We start from the raw sequence: 14,005 nt of genomic DNA, 5'->3' as shown, positions 1-14,005 counted from the left end.
CTTCAATATCTTTAATCAAGACAGAAAAAAGCCCCCAGTCTGCATGTAATTAGTTTATGAGGACTTAAACTTGATGTATTAAGTGTTTGATATCTTTTATGGATCTCGCAACAATAAGTTACTGATCAGCATCAAACTTGTGTTTGTGTTATTGCAAAGTATAAATTACAAAGTATAAATTTGTCACCATGAAGGGGAAAACAGCAAAACTCCACCTTTTTTGGTAACACTGTGACGCAGAAAAAAAATTATCCCGTGACTCATCGTAACTAATCTTTTGCTCTAGCTGCAACAGATTTTGTTTTTAAGGCAAATGATCAAAGGAAACCAGAAGAGTCACATGGACTGTGCAAAACGGGAGATGGAAATCATCTGGACGACTGCCATCAGAGCAAACTGTGGTTTCTGTGTAATATCATTGGGACAAAGATCCATAAAAATGACTTTAAACCAAACATGCATGGTTTATCAACAGTTGTAAAAGACCAGCTAAATGCTACAATATCAATGAATCATGTTATATGGCCTATTTTATTTTATATTTGTTCTGAAGAAACTTTTCTTACAACCTGAGCTGAATGTGTTGTAAACAAGGTGCAAAGAGTGATTTTCTATGGATATTGTATAGTGCCTTTCCATTCTATTAGAGCACTCAAAATGATCATAAATTGCACCAACATGAAGTGTCTTAGTCAAGTGCTGAGCTGCTTCTAGACTACCCACTAGACCCCTCTCTTGAGTTTGAGTGGAAATGTATCAGCTTGAGATAGACACGGTAATTAGGAATAACTTGTATTGATTTTAAGTGACTTTAAAAAAGGGGGCAAAATTACCCATAACAGAGTCACCGGCTCTGTATATACTTCAGTGCAAAATCTTACTAAGTAATACACTGTTTTATAAATGACAAATAAAAATGACATGTGTTTTTTTATTGTTTACTATCAGTTAAAAGATAATATAATAATAACATCTGCTAATCAGTTAATAATTGGTTTGTAAACCATCTATGAACATTGGATTTATGGCATTTATAAAATTGTAACTAACGTTGCAAAACTTAAAATAGTAAGAAATGCTCTTCAGTAGCTCTGTGAACGATGTTTGGTAATTTAAAGTTGAAACTGGTGTTTTTTCAATACTTGAATTAAAGACAAAGAGTAAAACAGTGAAAAAAGTAAACTCAGTTAAAACCTTAACTGGTTAGTTAAGGTTTCAACTGAGTTCACTCAGTTAAAACTGAGTGAACTCAGTTTACTCTTTTACCCTCAAGTCTTTTTAATTGTATTTTTATTTGCATCCTTTTGCGACTGAATCTGCATAACAGTGAGAACCCTTAATCAGACATATCCAGCTCTAATACTTTATTCAGCTCATAACATTTTTTATCATTTGCTACAAAATATCACAGCAATTGGTGTTTGACAGCTGAAATAATCTTCCCCTACCTCCCACAAATAGCAGTGTGTGTGTGTGTGTGTGTGTGTGTGTGTGTGTGTGTGTGTGTGAGAGAGAGAGAGAGAGAGAGATACTGAGGGGGAAGTGGGACAGCATGGTAAATCACTTTGCTCACATGATCTCCAGCTGGGGGATCAGACAGGAGGCATGTGCTCAACATCTCCTCGTACTCTGACTCACACACAAGCTTGTGCGCACGTCTCTCTCTCAATGCTCAACTCCTTCACACCTTTCTCTTCTAAAAATGATGAACATCAGCCACACAGCTCAAACAGCAGATTACACATCTCCCATATGAACACATACATGAGGAAATACAAGAGAGATACTCCTGAGAGGGGTGTGACAAAACTGCTCCTAACCTTTTGTAACCCTGCTGTAAGCCTTACTATCATCGGTCATCAATATGTGCACTGTGTCATGTGTACATCTTCATTAGTAAGATAGATATATAGACAGCATTATTACAGGATACATTTATCATTTATGCAAATCAGAAGTGTGAAGACAAAAAGACTGGGGGAGGGGGGGTGAACGAGAGGCTGTGAAAGTGAAAAATACTGAATGAGTGTGTGTGCATGATGTACAGCAGCAGTGCTTAAACCACCATGCATCTGTTTCACTCGTTTCTTTGTTTGTTTATATGAAGTGTCCTCTTTTTTCTCTCCTTACAGATTTTTAATATTGCTAAAGTAATTACTTTCATTTATATCGCCTTGTTTGTTATCATGAGCGGTACCACGGCATTGTAAACATATCCCCACAAATTTATGGTCCGTTTTTGCAAGAATCTAAGACCTGCTGTTTGGGTTCATTGCAACAGCGCCCTCTAATGGCTGCAGTTATAATCAAAGGGACAGCAGTTTAATGATGTGGTTGCACAGCCATCGAGTCTGCACAGGATGGAGGTTAAGGTTGACAACAATGACACTAGACACAGAAGACTGCTGTTCTTTTTCCATTCCAAGCAGGAAGCCACTGTTCTGTTTAACAATGACTAAAAACAAGAGTCTTCTAACCATAACCTTAAACTTTCCATAAACATAAAAACTAGAGGCAAAGACATTGGGAAGATTGTTCAGGTTTTTTGGTCAGTTTTCTACAAAAAAAAGGTGAATTTAACTGACGACAAATAATATTTTTAATACACACAATGTTAAAGGTGTCTGTAGTTCCAGTTTGTTCTTCTGCCACCTGATGTGTATCCTAAAAGCTATTCCAAGCTGGAGTATCAGTCTTGTCTCATCATTCAGTGTGATCCCAGACATGGATTTCAGCTCTTAGAAATAATCCATCAGAACATTAAAACATTTCAGCAGTTCATTATTATTGCAGACATGCTTGATCACATTGCAAGACTACTGGGAGAAACAGTATTTAATCAGCATGTCAGCAGATCCAATAAACATTCTTTATATTTAATAGAGTCTCAATTACAATACAGGCAATAAGTTTATTTTTTGTTTTTCTCTGAAGAGTTTTTAAAGTGATTAAGAAAATGCAAAGGCACACTGGAGGGTTTGTGAAACATATAAACAACCAGCCTCTAGTTGCATGTCTTTTTAAAAAGGCAACTTTTTCCAGAGGCAATGTAGGCCAATGTCTGCGAATGAATGAATGAATGAGTCTAAGAGCTGAAGCGATTTTAAAGCTTTAAACTTCACTTCGAATTTGGTCATTTGGTCTGGTATGAATCCTGCTGATGAATGGTTGTCATTTATTATTCAAGGAGCAGACTAAAATATCTCACATGAGTAAAAATAACCATCCCATCCCCACAGGGCACACACACACACACACACGCACATGAGCATCCATAACTTTCACAATGCATCCCCAAACCTGCCATAGGTGTGTCAAGTTACCTTCTCCCTCCACCGTGTCTGTGATTTTCATCTCCTGGCCCACGGTGAATGACTCAGGCTCCGTGGGGGTTTTGGCTTGCTGGTGATTGTGGTTGGTGAAGCCATCCGGGGCGCACTGGCCGTTCCGCACCGTTGCCGGGCAGGGATCCACAACAGTCGGGTCTGGGACGGGGTAGGACTCTTGGGTCACCTGGTCTGTCATTCTTACTGCGGTTGTTTTGCTTTCAGTCTCAGAGGAAGATGAGGATGATGGAAAAAAGATTCACACCGGTTCGATAAGTGCAGCAGCCATCCAGCGCGTCCAATATGCCACCGGTGTCGACTCAGTTACGCAGAGGGGAGAGAGAAGAGATGGCGATAAGACAAGCTGGGAGATAACGGATTTATCTTCGTAGCATCAGCAGCGAAGCAACTCCCTCTGAGAGAAGTGAGCACTGTAGGATCAGTGCAAAAACCCTGCTGGCTGAGCCACTTAGACACAGTTTAGGGTTAGATGCGACAAAGCGATAAATTGCAGAGATCTGCTGTGAATCAAGAAGGCGGTACCTTCAAGTTTCCCCCCTCCTCCCCTTCCTCTTTCTCTCCTCCTCCCATAATTCAGCTCTTAATTCAGAATCAGTACATGCAGTGACATCTGCCCCGAGTTAGCCAAGCATTTTTACACTTTCTCTTTGAGTTTGCTGTGATTTATACGCACAGGAGACCTGTAGCCCAAAGCCCAGACCTTTACACATTCAATAAGCTACCGAGCAACTTAACATTACCCTGCTGCCACAGATGTCCTTAATGCACGTTAGTAAATTGTATTTAACCATTGTGTTTTCTACTTATATTTGTGCCAGTATGTTTATGTTATTAAAGGGTTTTGCATCATGTGAGGGATTATTGCCCTAAATTCGATATGCTTGCATATTGACAATAACCAGTTTTGGATCTTGAACCCTGGCAGGTTGACCAACCTTAATCAGCCACCAGGTGGCATCCTCGAGCAGCGATATGTGCAAGCAATTAAATAAAGTTGGCTAATGAAGGTCGTTTCAGTACATTTCAAACTGTGCAGGCTAGCCACAGAAATAAGCTGCAGCCATGATGTGAAACCAAAATAATCAATTAAAGCCATGAGTGCAGAATTCAGGCTCAGTGTAACGAAGGCAGACAGTTAAAGGAGCGGGTTTACAGCCTCTGCTCTGGTTTTCTGTTTCTTTCAAAGATTGGGCAATAAATGTCCCAGCAGCAGACATTGGTCATTGGTTTCAGGCTGGGGGTGGGGAGTGAGTGTGCCCACAGTTTTTCCCAGGATACCTCGGCCAGCAGACCTTTACGTTTTCCGTGAATAATAATCATAAGGATGAAGGTTGATATTCACAATCATATTTTACCAAAGGAGTGGCCCGACCTGAAGCAGGTAGGAACTGTCACAGACAAGATGATTTGACTTTTAATGTCACGGAGCTCCAGTGTTAAATAAACCCACAGTCTGTAGATGAGATCTCACGTGAAGTGGGTCAGTGGGTTTGAGAAAAACATCTTTGTGTCACTTCCCTGGCACATGGAGCTTGAACCGGGGCTATTAAATGCTACTAACGTTTAATATATAGACTTTTCAGCTGGCTTGTCAGCAGGGAGATTAAAAGTCCACTGCATAAATCTGTCCTCTATGGATGGTTAAACTTTAATCAATAGACCTTGGACTTGGTTTATCTGTTCCTGCCCTTATGTCTTTGTCACTGCCTGGCTAATCATTTCCCACATTTAAAGCTGAACAGAAGACATGAGCTAAATCGTGTCTGTAAGAATCTTTTGCAAAGAATGTGATATTTAAAAATTTATGTTGGCTGGAGTTGGTTAAAGGGCCCTAAGCACAACATTATTTGAACTTGAGATCAAGTCCACAGTTAAACTGGCATGATGACATTTCATTTAAAGCAACCTTTCACTGAAACAGCTTCTTGGGGCCACAGATCCACACATCAAACACGGATGTAAAACCCATCTTGCAACTGGAAAAACAGAAGCTCCTCAGTGGCATTATCCAAGTACACAGTACAGCTGATCTGCATGGGTATGAAAAGGGGCTTTTCTGCTGTATTGCTCACGTAGCTCATCTGCAGCTTCATTTGTATGCAAAAAGTGTCAGCATGCTCAAAAGGCAATATCTTTTAGGTATTCAGGGCACTGGAGTGGCCAGTCCTGTAGGATGATGACCAAACCCTCACAGATGGGATAACAAAATCTACATTTTCTATCAGAATGAAACAACAAATATGCAATCAAATATATGGCTGATATTTATATGTGATGCTTTTAAACTCTGGGTTTGTAAAACCTGTATTTTTTATGTGTTTCAGAGGTACGGCTATGATGGGTTTGTCCAGCTTCACCATCACTGCAAGGTAAGTCACTATTTCCTCTGCTTTCCTGTGCAGCTACAGACAGGGTGCAGGTGCAGGAGCACTTATGCACTGCACTACTTTGTTGAACACACAGCAGATTCATCCCAGCTGGCGACTGCACCCACCCCGCAGACCTGCCAGGCTGGTCCTGGCTATGTGAGCAACTGCAGAACTCAGCGAGGTGACACAGCATCAGTCAAGTGATTCGGTTCAAACAGCCGTAACGCAGCCCGATACAGAGCAGCTTGGCAACTTTTAGCCCCAAACATGGGCTGAGCATTTTAGTAACAGCAAAGTATACTTGACAACGAACAGTCTATTCTTCAGAATTAATGCCTAAACTTGGATAAGCAATGAATTTGTGCTTGTGTGCTTCGTATTAAACATCTTAGAGGAGTCCAGGCCTTTTGGATTCACCCAGAACATTTGCAGTAATATCAACTGTCTGCTGCCATCATGTGGCTCAGTTTTGTTAGCAAATGTAAAAGTTACAACATGTGCTTTAAAACCTAACCTAACACAAACCTAATTTCAAAAAGGCTGGGACACAGCATGAAATGTATCTAAAAACAGAACGCAGTGATTTGAAAATCTCATAAACCCATATTTGATTTACAGCAGAGCATAGAAAACATATCTGCTGCTTAAACTAGGAACACGTACCATTCATTTTGAATTTGATGGCAGCAACACATCTCAAAAATGTTAAGAAAGGGGAGATGGGGCCATCTTTTCCACTGTGAAGCGTCCCGTCTTTATTTGGTCTGTAAATGTCTGGGAGCTGCTGGACTTTTGGAAGAGGAGTGTTGTCCCATTCTTGTCTGGTGGAGGATTCTAGCTGGGTCTTCTGGCAGTCCCGTGTCTTCTTTTTAGATTTTGATTTCATGTGCAAAATATTTTCAGCTGGTGAAGGTCTGGACTGCAGGTACAGCAGTTCAGGACTCAGACTCTTCTACTACAAAGCCATGCTGTTGGAATAGACACAGTATGCAGTTTGGCGTTGTCATGCTGAAATATGCAATGACTTCCCAGATTAAAGACGTCATATCAATAGGAGCATATATATGTTCACCTAAAACCTGTATATAGCTTTCAGTATTGATGGTATCTTTCCAGATGTGTAAGCTGGCAATGCCACAGGAACTAATGCACCCCCGTACCATCACAGATGCAGGTGCTTTAAGTGGGTGTTGAAAACCAGCTGGATGGTCCCTCTCCGTATTAGTCCAGAGGAGGAAAAGGCCATTTTTTCCAAAAGGAATTTAAAATTTAAACTAATCCAACCACAGAACAGTTTTCCATATTGCCTCAGTCTATATTAAATGAATGAGGACTGATGGCTGATGTTCACATATGGCTTCTTCTTTGTATCATAGAGCTTTAACTTGCATTTGTGGATGACACAGTGGCTAGAAGTGTTCCTAAGCCCAAATCACATGCACTGATTTCCATGACAGAATCGCCCCTGTTTTTAATGCAGTGCCACCCGAGGGTCTGAACATCAGTGACATTAGCACAGATTTTTTTGTTTTGTCCAGATTCTCTGAATCCTGCTTATATTTTGGAATTTATTGTTGAGGAACATTGTTCTACTTGTAGACTTCTGAGAAGGTCTTCCTGTCTAAGATGCACATATTTTATGTGAATACAGGGAGTGCAGAATTATTAGGCAAATGAGTATTTTGTCCACATCATCCTCTTCGTGCATGTTGTCTTACTCCAAGCTGTATAGGCTTGAAAGCCTACTACCAATTAAGCATATTAGGTGATGTGCATCTCTGTAATGAGAAGGGGTGTGGTCTAATGACATCAACACCCTATATCAGGTGTGCATAATTATTAGGCAACTTCCTTTCCTTTGGCAAAATGGGTCAAAAGAAGGACTTGACAGGCTCAGAAAAGTCAAAAATAGTGAGATATCTTGCAGAGGGATGCAGCAGTCTCAAAATTGCAAAGCTTCTGAAGCGTGATCATCGAACAATCAAGCGTTTCATTCAAAATAGTCAACAGGGTCGCAAGAAGCGTGTGGAAAAACCAAGGCGCAAAATAACTGCCCATGAACTGAGAAAAGTCAAGCGTGCAGCTGCCAAGATGCCACTTGCCACCAGTTTGGCCATATTTCAGAGCTGCAACATCACTGGAGTGCCCAAAAGCACAAGGTGTGCAATACTCAGAGACATGGCCAAGGTAAGAAAGGCTGAAAGACGACCACCACTGAACAAGACACACAAGCTGAAACGTCAAGACTGGGCCAAGAAATATCTCAAGACTGGTTTTTCTAAGGTTTTATGGACTGATGAAATGAGAGTGAGTCTTGATGGGCCAGATGGATGGGCCCGTGGCTGGATTGGTAAAGGGCAGAGAGCTCCAGTCCCACTCAGACGCCAGCAAGGTGGAGGTGGAGTACTGGTTTGGGCTGGTATCATCAAAGATGAGCTTGTGGGGCCTTTTCGGGTTGAGGATGGAGTCAAGCTCAACTCCCAGTCCTACTGCCAGTTTCTGGAAGACACCTTCTTCAAGCAGTGGTACAGGAAGAAGTCTGCATCCTTCAAGAAAAACATGATTTTCATGCAGGACAATGCTCCATCACACGCGTCCAAGTACTCCACAGCGTGGCTGGCAAGAAAGGGTATAAAAGAAGAAAAACTAATGACATGGCCACCTTGTTCACCTGATCTGAACCCCATTGAGAACCTGTGGTCCATCATCAAATGTGAGATTTACAAGGAGGGAAAACAGTACACCTCTCTGAACAGTGTCTGGGAGGCTGTGGTTGCTGCTGCACGCAATGTTGATGGTGAACAGATCAAAACACTGACAGAATCCATGGATGGCAGGCTTTTGAGTGTCCTTGCAAAGAAAGGTGGCTATATTGGTCGCTGATTTGTTTTTGTTTTGTTTTTGAATGTCAGAAATGTCTATTTGTGAATGTGGAGATGTTATATTGGTTTCACTGGTAAAAATAAATAATTGAAATGGGTATATATTTGTTTTTTGTCAAGTTGCCTAATAATTATGCACAGTAATAGTCACCTGCACACACAGATATCCCCCTAAAATAGCTAAAACTAAAAACAAACTAAAAACTACTTCCAAAAACATTCAGCTTTGATATTAATGAGTTTTTTGGGTTCATTGAGAACATGGTTGTTGTTCAATAATAAAATTATTCCTCAAAAATACAACTTGCCTAATAATTCTGCACTCCCTGTATGTTTCTGGGATCATTGCAGTCAGTTATTTGCAAGTCTCACAGCATCACAGCTTTTCAAAAGTAAGGTTGTAACTGACCAATAACACAAAGAAAATCTGTCCAAAGATATTAAAAGAAACTAGAGCTGATAGTGGTCTTAATGTTGTGTTTTAGGGTGAAGCAAAGATGATGAAGGATGGGAAGGTTTTCCGGGTAATACAGGAAAACTGCTGGGATCCAAATGCTCGCATAAAGGACATGGATAAACACGGTACATGCGCAGACACAAATGACACAAAGTTTGGTAGTTTCATCCTTTAATCAGTGACTAAAAGCAGCATTTCTTTTCACGGCCTGCAGGTGTCACGCTGCAGGCCCTTTCGACCGTTCCTGTGATGTTCAGTTATTGGGTAAATGCACAGCCAGTCACAGCAGATTTGGTCAAAAGCTGTGTGACAAAGTGGTGTCTACTGTGTGTCAGATAACTGAGTTGTGCCTACCACTAAACTTTGCAATACTACAAGCTGCTTAATGATCTTCACAGATATATTTGTGTATATTCATCGTGTCTTTTGATTGCAGGCTAAGCCTCACGACACACTCGATCTCTGTGTGCTTTTGAATGACGACTTGGCTAAGACAGTGCGTAGCCAACCCAAGAGGTTTGTGGGCCTGGGCACGCTGCCCATGCAGGCCCCTGATTTAGCTGTGATGGAGATGAGGCGCTGTGTGAAGGAGCTAGGCTTCCCTGGGGTCCAGATTGGGTCGCATATCAACAACTGGGACCTCAATGCCTCTGAACTGTATCCCTTCTATGCTGTAAGACTTTACACACTTGCATAATAACATGGGGTTATTGTGATAGTGTTTTTTAATTATGCCTACATTGGTTCCAATCATTTTTCTTTATAATTATGGCCTAATTTCTTATTCATTTCTTATTCTGATAAACACTACAGGAAGCAGAGGAGCTGGGCTGTTCCATATTTGTCCACCCATGGGACATGCAGACAGATGGGAGGATGGCAAAGTATTGGCTACCCTGGCTAGTGGGTGAGGAGGATACTGGAGTGGGAACAGAACATACTGACTATTACATCTGGTCCAGCCAACTAAAAACAACACTAATATTAAAACAAGCCAGCTTTCATGTGCTATTTAGTGCATTGTGATGGAAAAATAATAATGTTTATATGTTTTTAAATGTTTTTCTTTCCTTAGGTATGCCATCTGAGACAACCATGGCCATTTGCTCGATGATATTTGGTGGTATCTTTGAGAGATTTCCAAAACTGAAAGTCTGCTTTGCTCATGGAGGTATAAAAAGATAACACCATGCTTATCATTTAGTTTACTATTAATATCACAGCAGTATATAGAAAACATTAGGCAGCCAAATTTTCAATGTATTCTTCCTTTATGCTCTTCCCTTAAGATGAAATAAGTGTGTTGATATTTGACGTTTAGTGCCTGTGTTCACGTGTATCCAGGTGGCTCTTTCCCATTCACTGTTGGCAGAATTGAACACGGCCACAAAGTCCGCCCTGACCTTTGTGCAGCTGACAACGATGTCAGTCCACGGAAATACCTCGGTTCTTTTTACACCGACTCCCTGGTTCACGATCCCGCCTCCCTGAAGCTGCTCATTGACATCATTGGAAAAGTGAGCTGGTGTCCAACATTCATTCATTCCACGAGTCACACCTCTTTGGTGGCGAGAGAGGATAGATTCAAAACACACTGAAGAGTACTGACTAAACACAGAGAATGTGGACTGTGAGAGTGTATGCTGATGTGTGGAAACACTGATGTTTTCAGGATGGAGTTATTCCTGCTTTCACCAAATCTTCATGTGCTAAGTTCACATTTTCCTGTTCCAGGATAAAGTGATGCTGGGAACAGATTATCCATTCCCACTTGGTGAGCTACAGCCAGGATCACTCATCGAGTCGATGGATGTGTTTGATGATACACTAAAGGTAGCATTATTTTCCTCTCGTTTACTTAAGCAGCACAGGAGAAAGGGTTTGTCATCATGGTGGACTCTACCACACATGGAAAGAAAGGAAAGCCACCCATTGTACATCATGTAAATCCTGAACCATGTTTATTGAACACTTAACAAAGAAAACAAAACCAAAGAAAACTCTAAAACAAATTTAACAAATATATGTGTTTTCATTTGTGTATGTGTGTATTTTTCTTTAGATTTAAAAAACAAATCACACTGATGATATAGAGGCCCCCCAAAAACTCATGTATCCAATATGATATACTTGGCATTACAGTTTTTTTGTATATTTTAATGACAGATTTTTTTAATATCTTCAAAATAATGACTCTCTCTTTTGTATTACAGGATAAACTGCTTGCTGGAAACGCACTAGAATTCTTAGGACTGAAACGGGAGCTTTTGATGTAACATGATACTGAAATACCACCAATGGTCATTAAGTACAAAGGATTTTTTTTTGCAAATATTTGTGTTTGAATGATTTTTTTTTAAAGATTCTAATTATGGAACATTGTTATTCATGTTTATCATCAGAAGGTAAGCATTGTACTCATAGAAGAGACAGCTGATGTTGCTATTTTCAGAATGTAAAAATGTAATGTTATCACTCTAAGTTAGAGTAATTACGGTATAGTAATTGTAATGTTGTAAATGTAACAGGTTTTTCCATCTGTTTGAAGTTGCAGCGTTTCAGTAGGCTCTAAATAAAAATGTTAATATGATGCAATAGGCCGCTCTGCTGCTTTGCTTCTTCGTCACTTGTTTTTAAGCAGTATTCTTCTTTCTTATAGTAAAATAGCTTTGGACAGATTCATCTCTCGGGTCTTTGCTGACATGGACATAATCAGTGATGGGAATAACGGCGTTACAAGTAACGGTGTTACTAACGGTGTTACTTTTTTCAGTTACGAGTAATCTAACTAATTACTATTCCTATCGTTACAACGCCGTTACCATTACTAACAAGAAAATGCAGTGCAAACAAGTGGTTGAAGCTGTCCTCAGCTTACCGCATCTTATATCAGTTGCACGGAAGTAGCTGTAAGTAATCTCCCGCGGGCAGCAATCACTTTCTGTCCGACCATCACTTTTTGGGACAACACCTGGAGCTAAGGGGCAAAACAATCATATGAGTGCTGCTGTTTGACTGAGGAAGAATAAAGTAGTCGTGGTAAGCCAATCACATGACCACTTCAAGATGACAAAACAACAAGGTGATATATACCAGTTTTTAAATTGTGTTGATAGGCCACATAAAAGAGTCATGATAAACAATATATACGCAGCGTTTTTTCCTCAATAGTTTTGTCATGTTTACTGTCTAAGGACAGCGCAGCAAGCACTCTCTGCTTATGAGCAAAAAATTTAAAAAACAAAACAAAACAAAAAACATTTGGTGAAAAATGTCAACCAATCAAAAAATGATATGGCAACATGACATTTGGTTGTTTAGGAAGAGGGGGAAGTTTTAGGAGTGACAGCGAGAGAGAGAGATAAAGACAGCAGAAAAAGAGAAAGAGCGAGTTTTGAGATGTGAGAGATTTGTGACGTTTAGTGTGTTTGGAGTGTGTAGTTAATGTGTTGTCTTGTGTAGTTAGTGTGTAGTGTTGTGGATAGTTTTGTGTTGTGTGTCAGAACAATGAGGCGACTGCTGTCTCCAGGTAGAAACAGGAGTGATACACCTGCTGCTGTCAGACCTGCAGGTATCAGGCTGTGATGTTCTCCTTTATAGTGGACAAAAATATTTGGAGTGGCACAAATAATTTGTGTGGCATCTTATTGAATGCAGAACAGCTGATTGTTCTGTAAATAGTTTGAAATGGTTATTTAATAAGGGTAAAATGTAAATGGCTGCAAATAACTTTGTTGTTTGCAAAACTTGTGCTTATGATTTTAAAATTGACAATTTATATTTGCATTTGAAGTTATGAAATATGATTCATTAAACATGTTTGTGGTTGTTACAGTAAAAAATATAACTTTTTCTACTCGGAGTTTATGTTTTTTGTCTGATTTTAGGTCAATTGTGTTAATAGAGTATGTCAAAATGAAAACATAACTGTAAATTCAGACACGTGAGGTTGTGCTGAAAAGAATGATACCAAACAAGGCAAAGTAAATAGTTTTTAAAGGTAAAATCAAAAGTAGTTAAAAATGGCCAATTATACCCTGGACCCCAGAGGGTTAAACTTTTTTTTTTTTAAGTAACGCAATAGTTACTTTTCAAGTAATTAATTACTTTTAGAATCTTGTAACTCAGTTACTAACTCAGTTACTTTTTTGAAGAAGTAACTAGTAACTATAATTAATTACTTTTTCAAAGTAACTTGCCCAACACTGGACATAATACAGATAGGAGTTTTCGGCCTGCGACTTCTTTTGTTCGTTACTTGTCCAGTTTCCTCATTGTTTATAAGGACACACTGCATTGGACTGCAGCTAATAACTCTTTGGGAATCCACTTGTTGATACAAAAATATCATTCCATCTCTGTCAAACTGTGTTATTGTTTCCTTTTTAGCACAGCTTCAACTAAAGTGGGAAGAAATTGTGTGTTTTTGTGAAAAGCTGCAAGTACGAAAGTGCCTAAAGATACAATTTAAAAATAGCTTTTTGTTGTTATGTGTGGACACGACACTGGTTCATCTCTTTGGGTAGATACAAATGGTCAGGTAAAACGACTGGACCAAGGACAGAACAAGCAGCCAATGTCCAAAGAAAAACTTTGAAAACCTTCAAAGGTCTGGAGAACTATGATGAAAGACCACTTCTCAAAATGACAGTACAGTCTGCTGTTAAAGTTTTGCAACAGCTACCTGTCATGCTTAGATTTCATTTATAATGTTTGCATTTTACTCTTACAGCCTTAGAGGGTGAAGCCCCCACTTACATGATTGAATGGCTTCACATCCTACATTACAAGTCAGGTTTTTAGGGCCACAGATCAGGGCCTTCTTATGATTCTGCATACCTGTCAGAAAACGAAGTGATTGTGACGATATTTGGGTCGTGCTTTGTGTTTTATGTTCATTTTGGTTGCTTATATGCATCTTGTGTCATTGTTATAATATTGATTGTTTCT

At 39.8% G+C, this 14,005-nt stretch overlaps 2 protein-coding genes across 2 annotated transcripts in view; one reads left to right on the top strand and one right to left on the bottom strand.

Moving 5' to 3' along the window:
- The window catches only part of tmem163a (transmembrane protein 163a), a 63,008-nt gene extending 59,152 nt beyond the window's left edge, over positions 1-3,856 (bottom strand). The window contains exon 1 of the mRNA XM_004566005.4: positions 3,324-3,856. Coding sequence (XP_004566062.1) covers positions 3,324-3,525 — 202 coding nt within the window. The 5' untranslated portion in view covers positions 3,526-3,856. The remainder of the gene's footprint in view (positions 1-3,323) is intronic.
- A 627-nt stretch (positions 3,857-4,483) lies between these two features.
- Positions 4,484-12,911, top strand: acmsd (aminocarboxymuconate semialdehyde decarboxylase). Its single transcript, XM_004566004.4, has 10 exons — positions 4,484-4,728; positions 5,672-5,716; positions 9,084-9,180; positions 9,270-9,319; positions 9,492-9,728; positions 9,869-9,962; positions 10,131-10,226; positions 10,400-10,572; positions 10,790-10,888; positions 11,269-12,911. The coding sequence occupies exons 1-10, from the start codon at positions 4,672-4,674 to the stop codon at positions 11,329-11,331; spliced, it is 1,011 nt and encodes a 336-aa protein (XP_004566061.2). The 5' UTR covers positions 4,484-4,671; the 3' UTR covers positions 11,332-12,911.
- Positions 12,912-14,005: the final 1,094 nt, after the last annotated feature.

Source organism: Maylandia zebra, linkage group LG16 (genome assembly GCF_041146795.1).
Source record: "Maylandia zebra isolate NMK-2024a linkage group LG16, Mzebra_GT3a, whole genome shotgun sequence".
NCBI lineage: Eukaryota > Metazoa > Chordata > Actinopteri > Cichliformes > Cichlidae > Maylandia > Maylandia zebra.
Note: the sequence above shows the minus strand (reverse complement) of the source record. Positions and strands in the feature narration are given on the sequence as shown.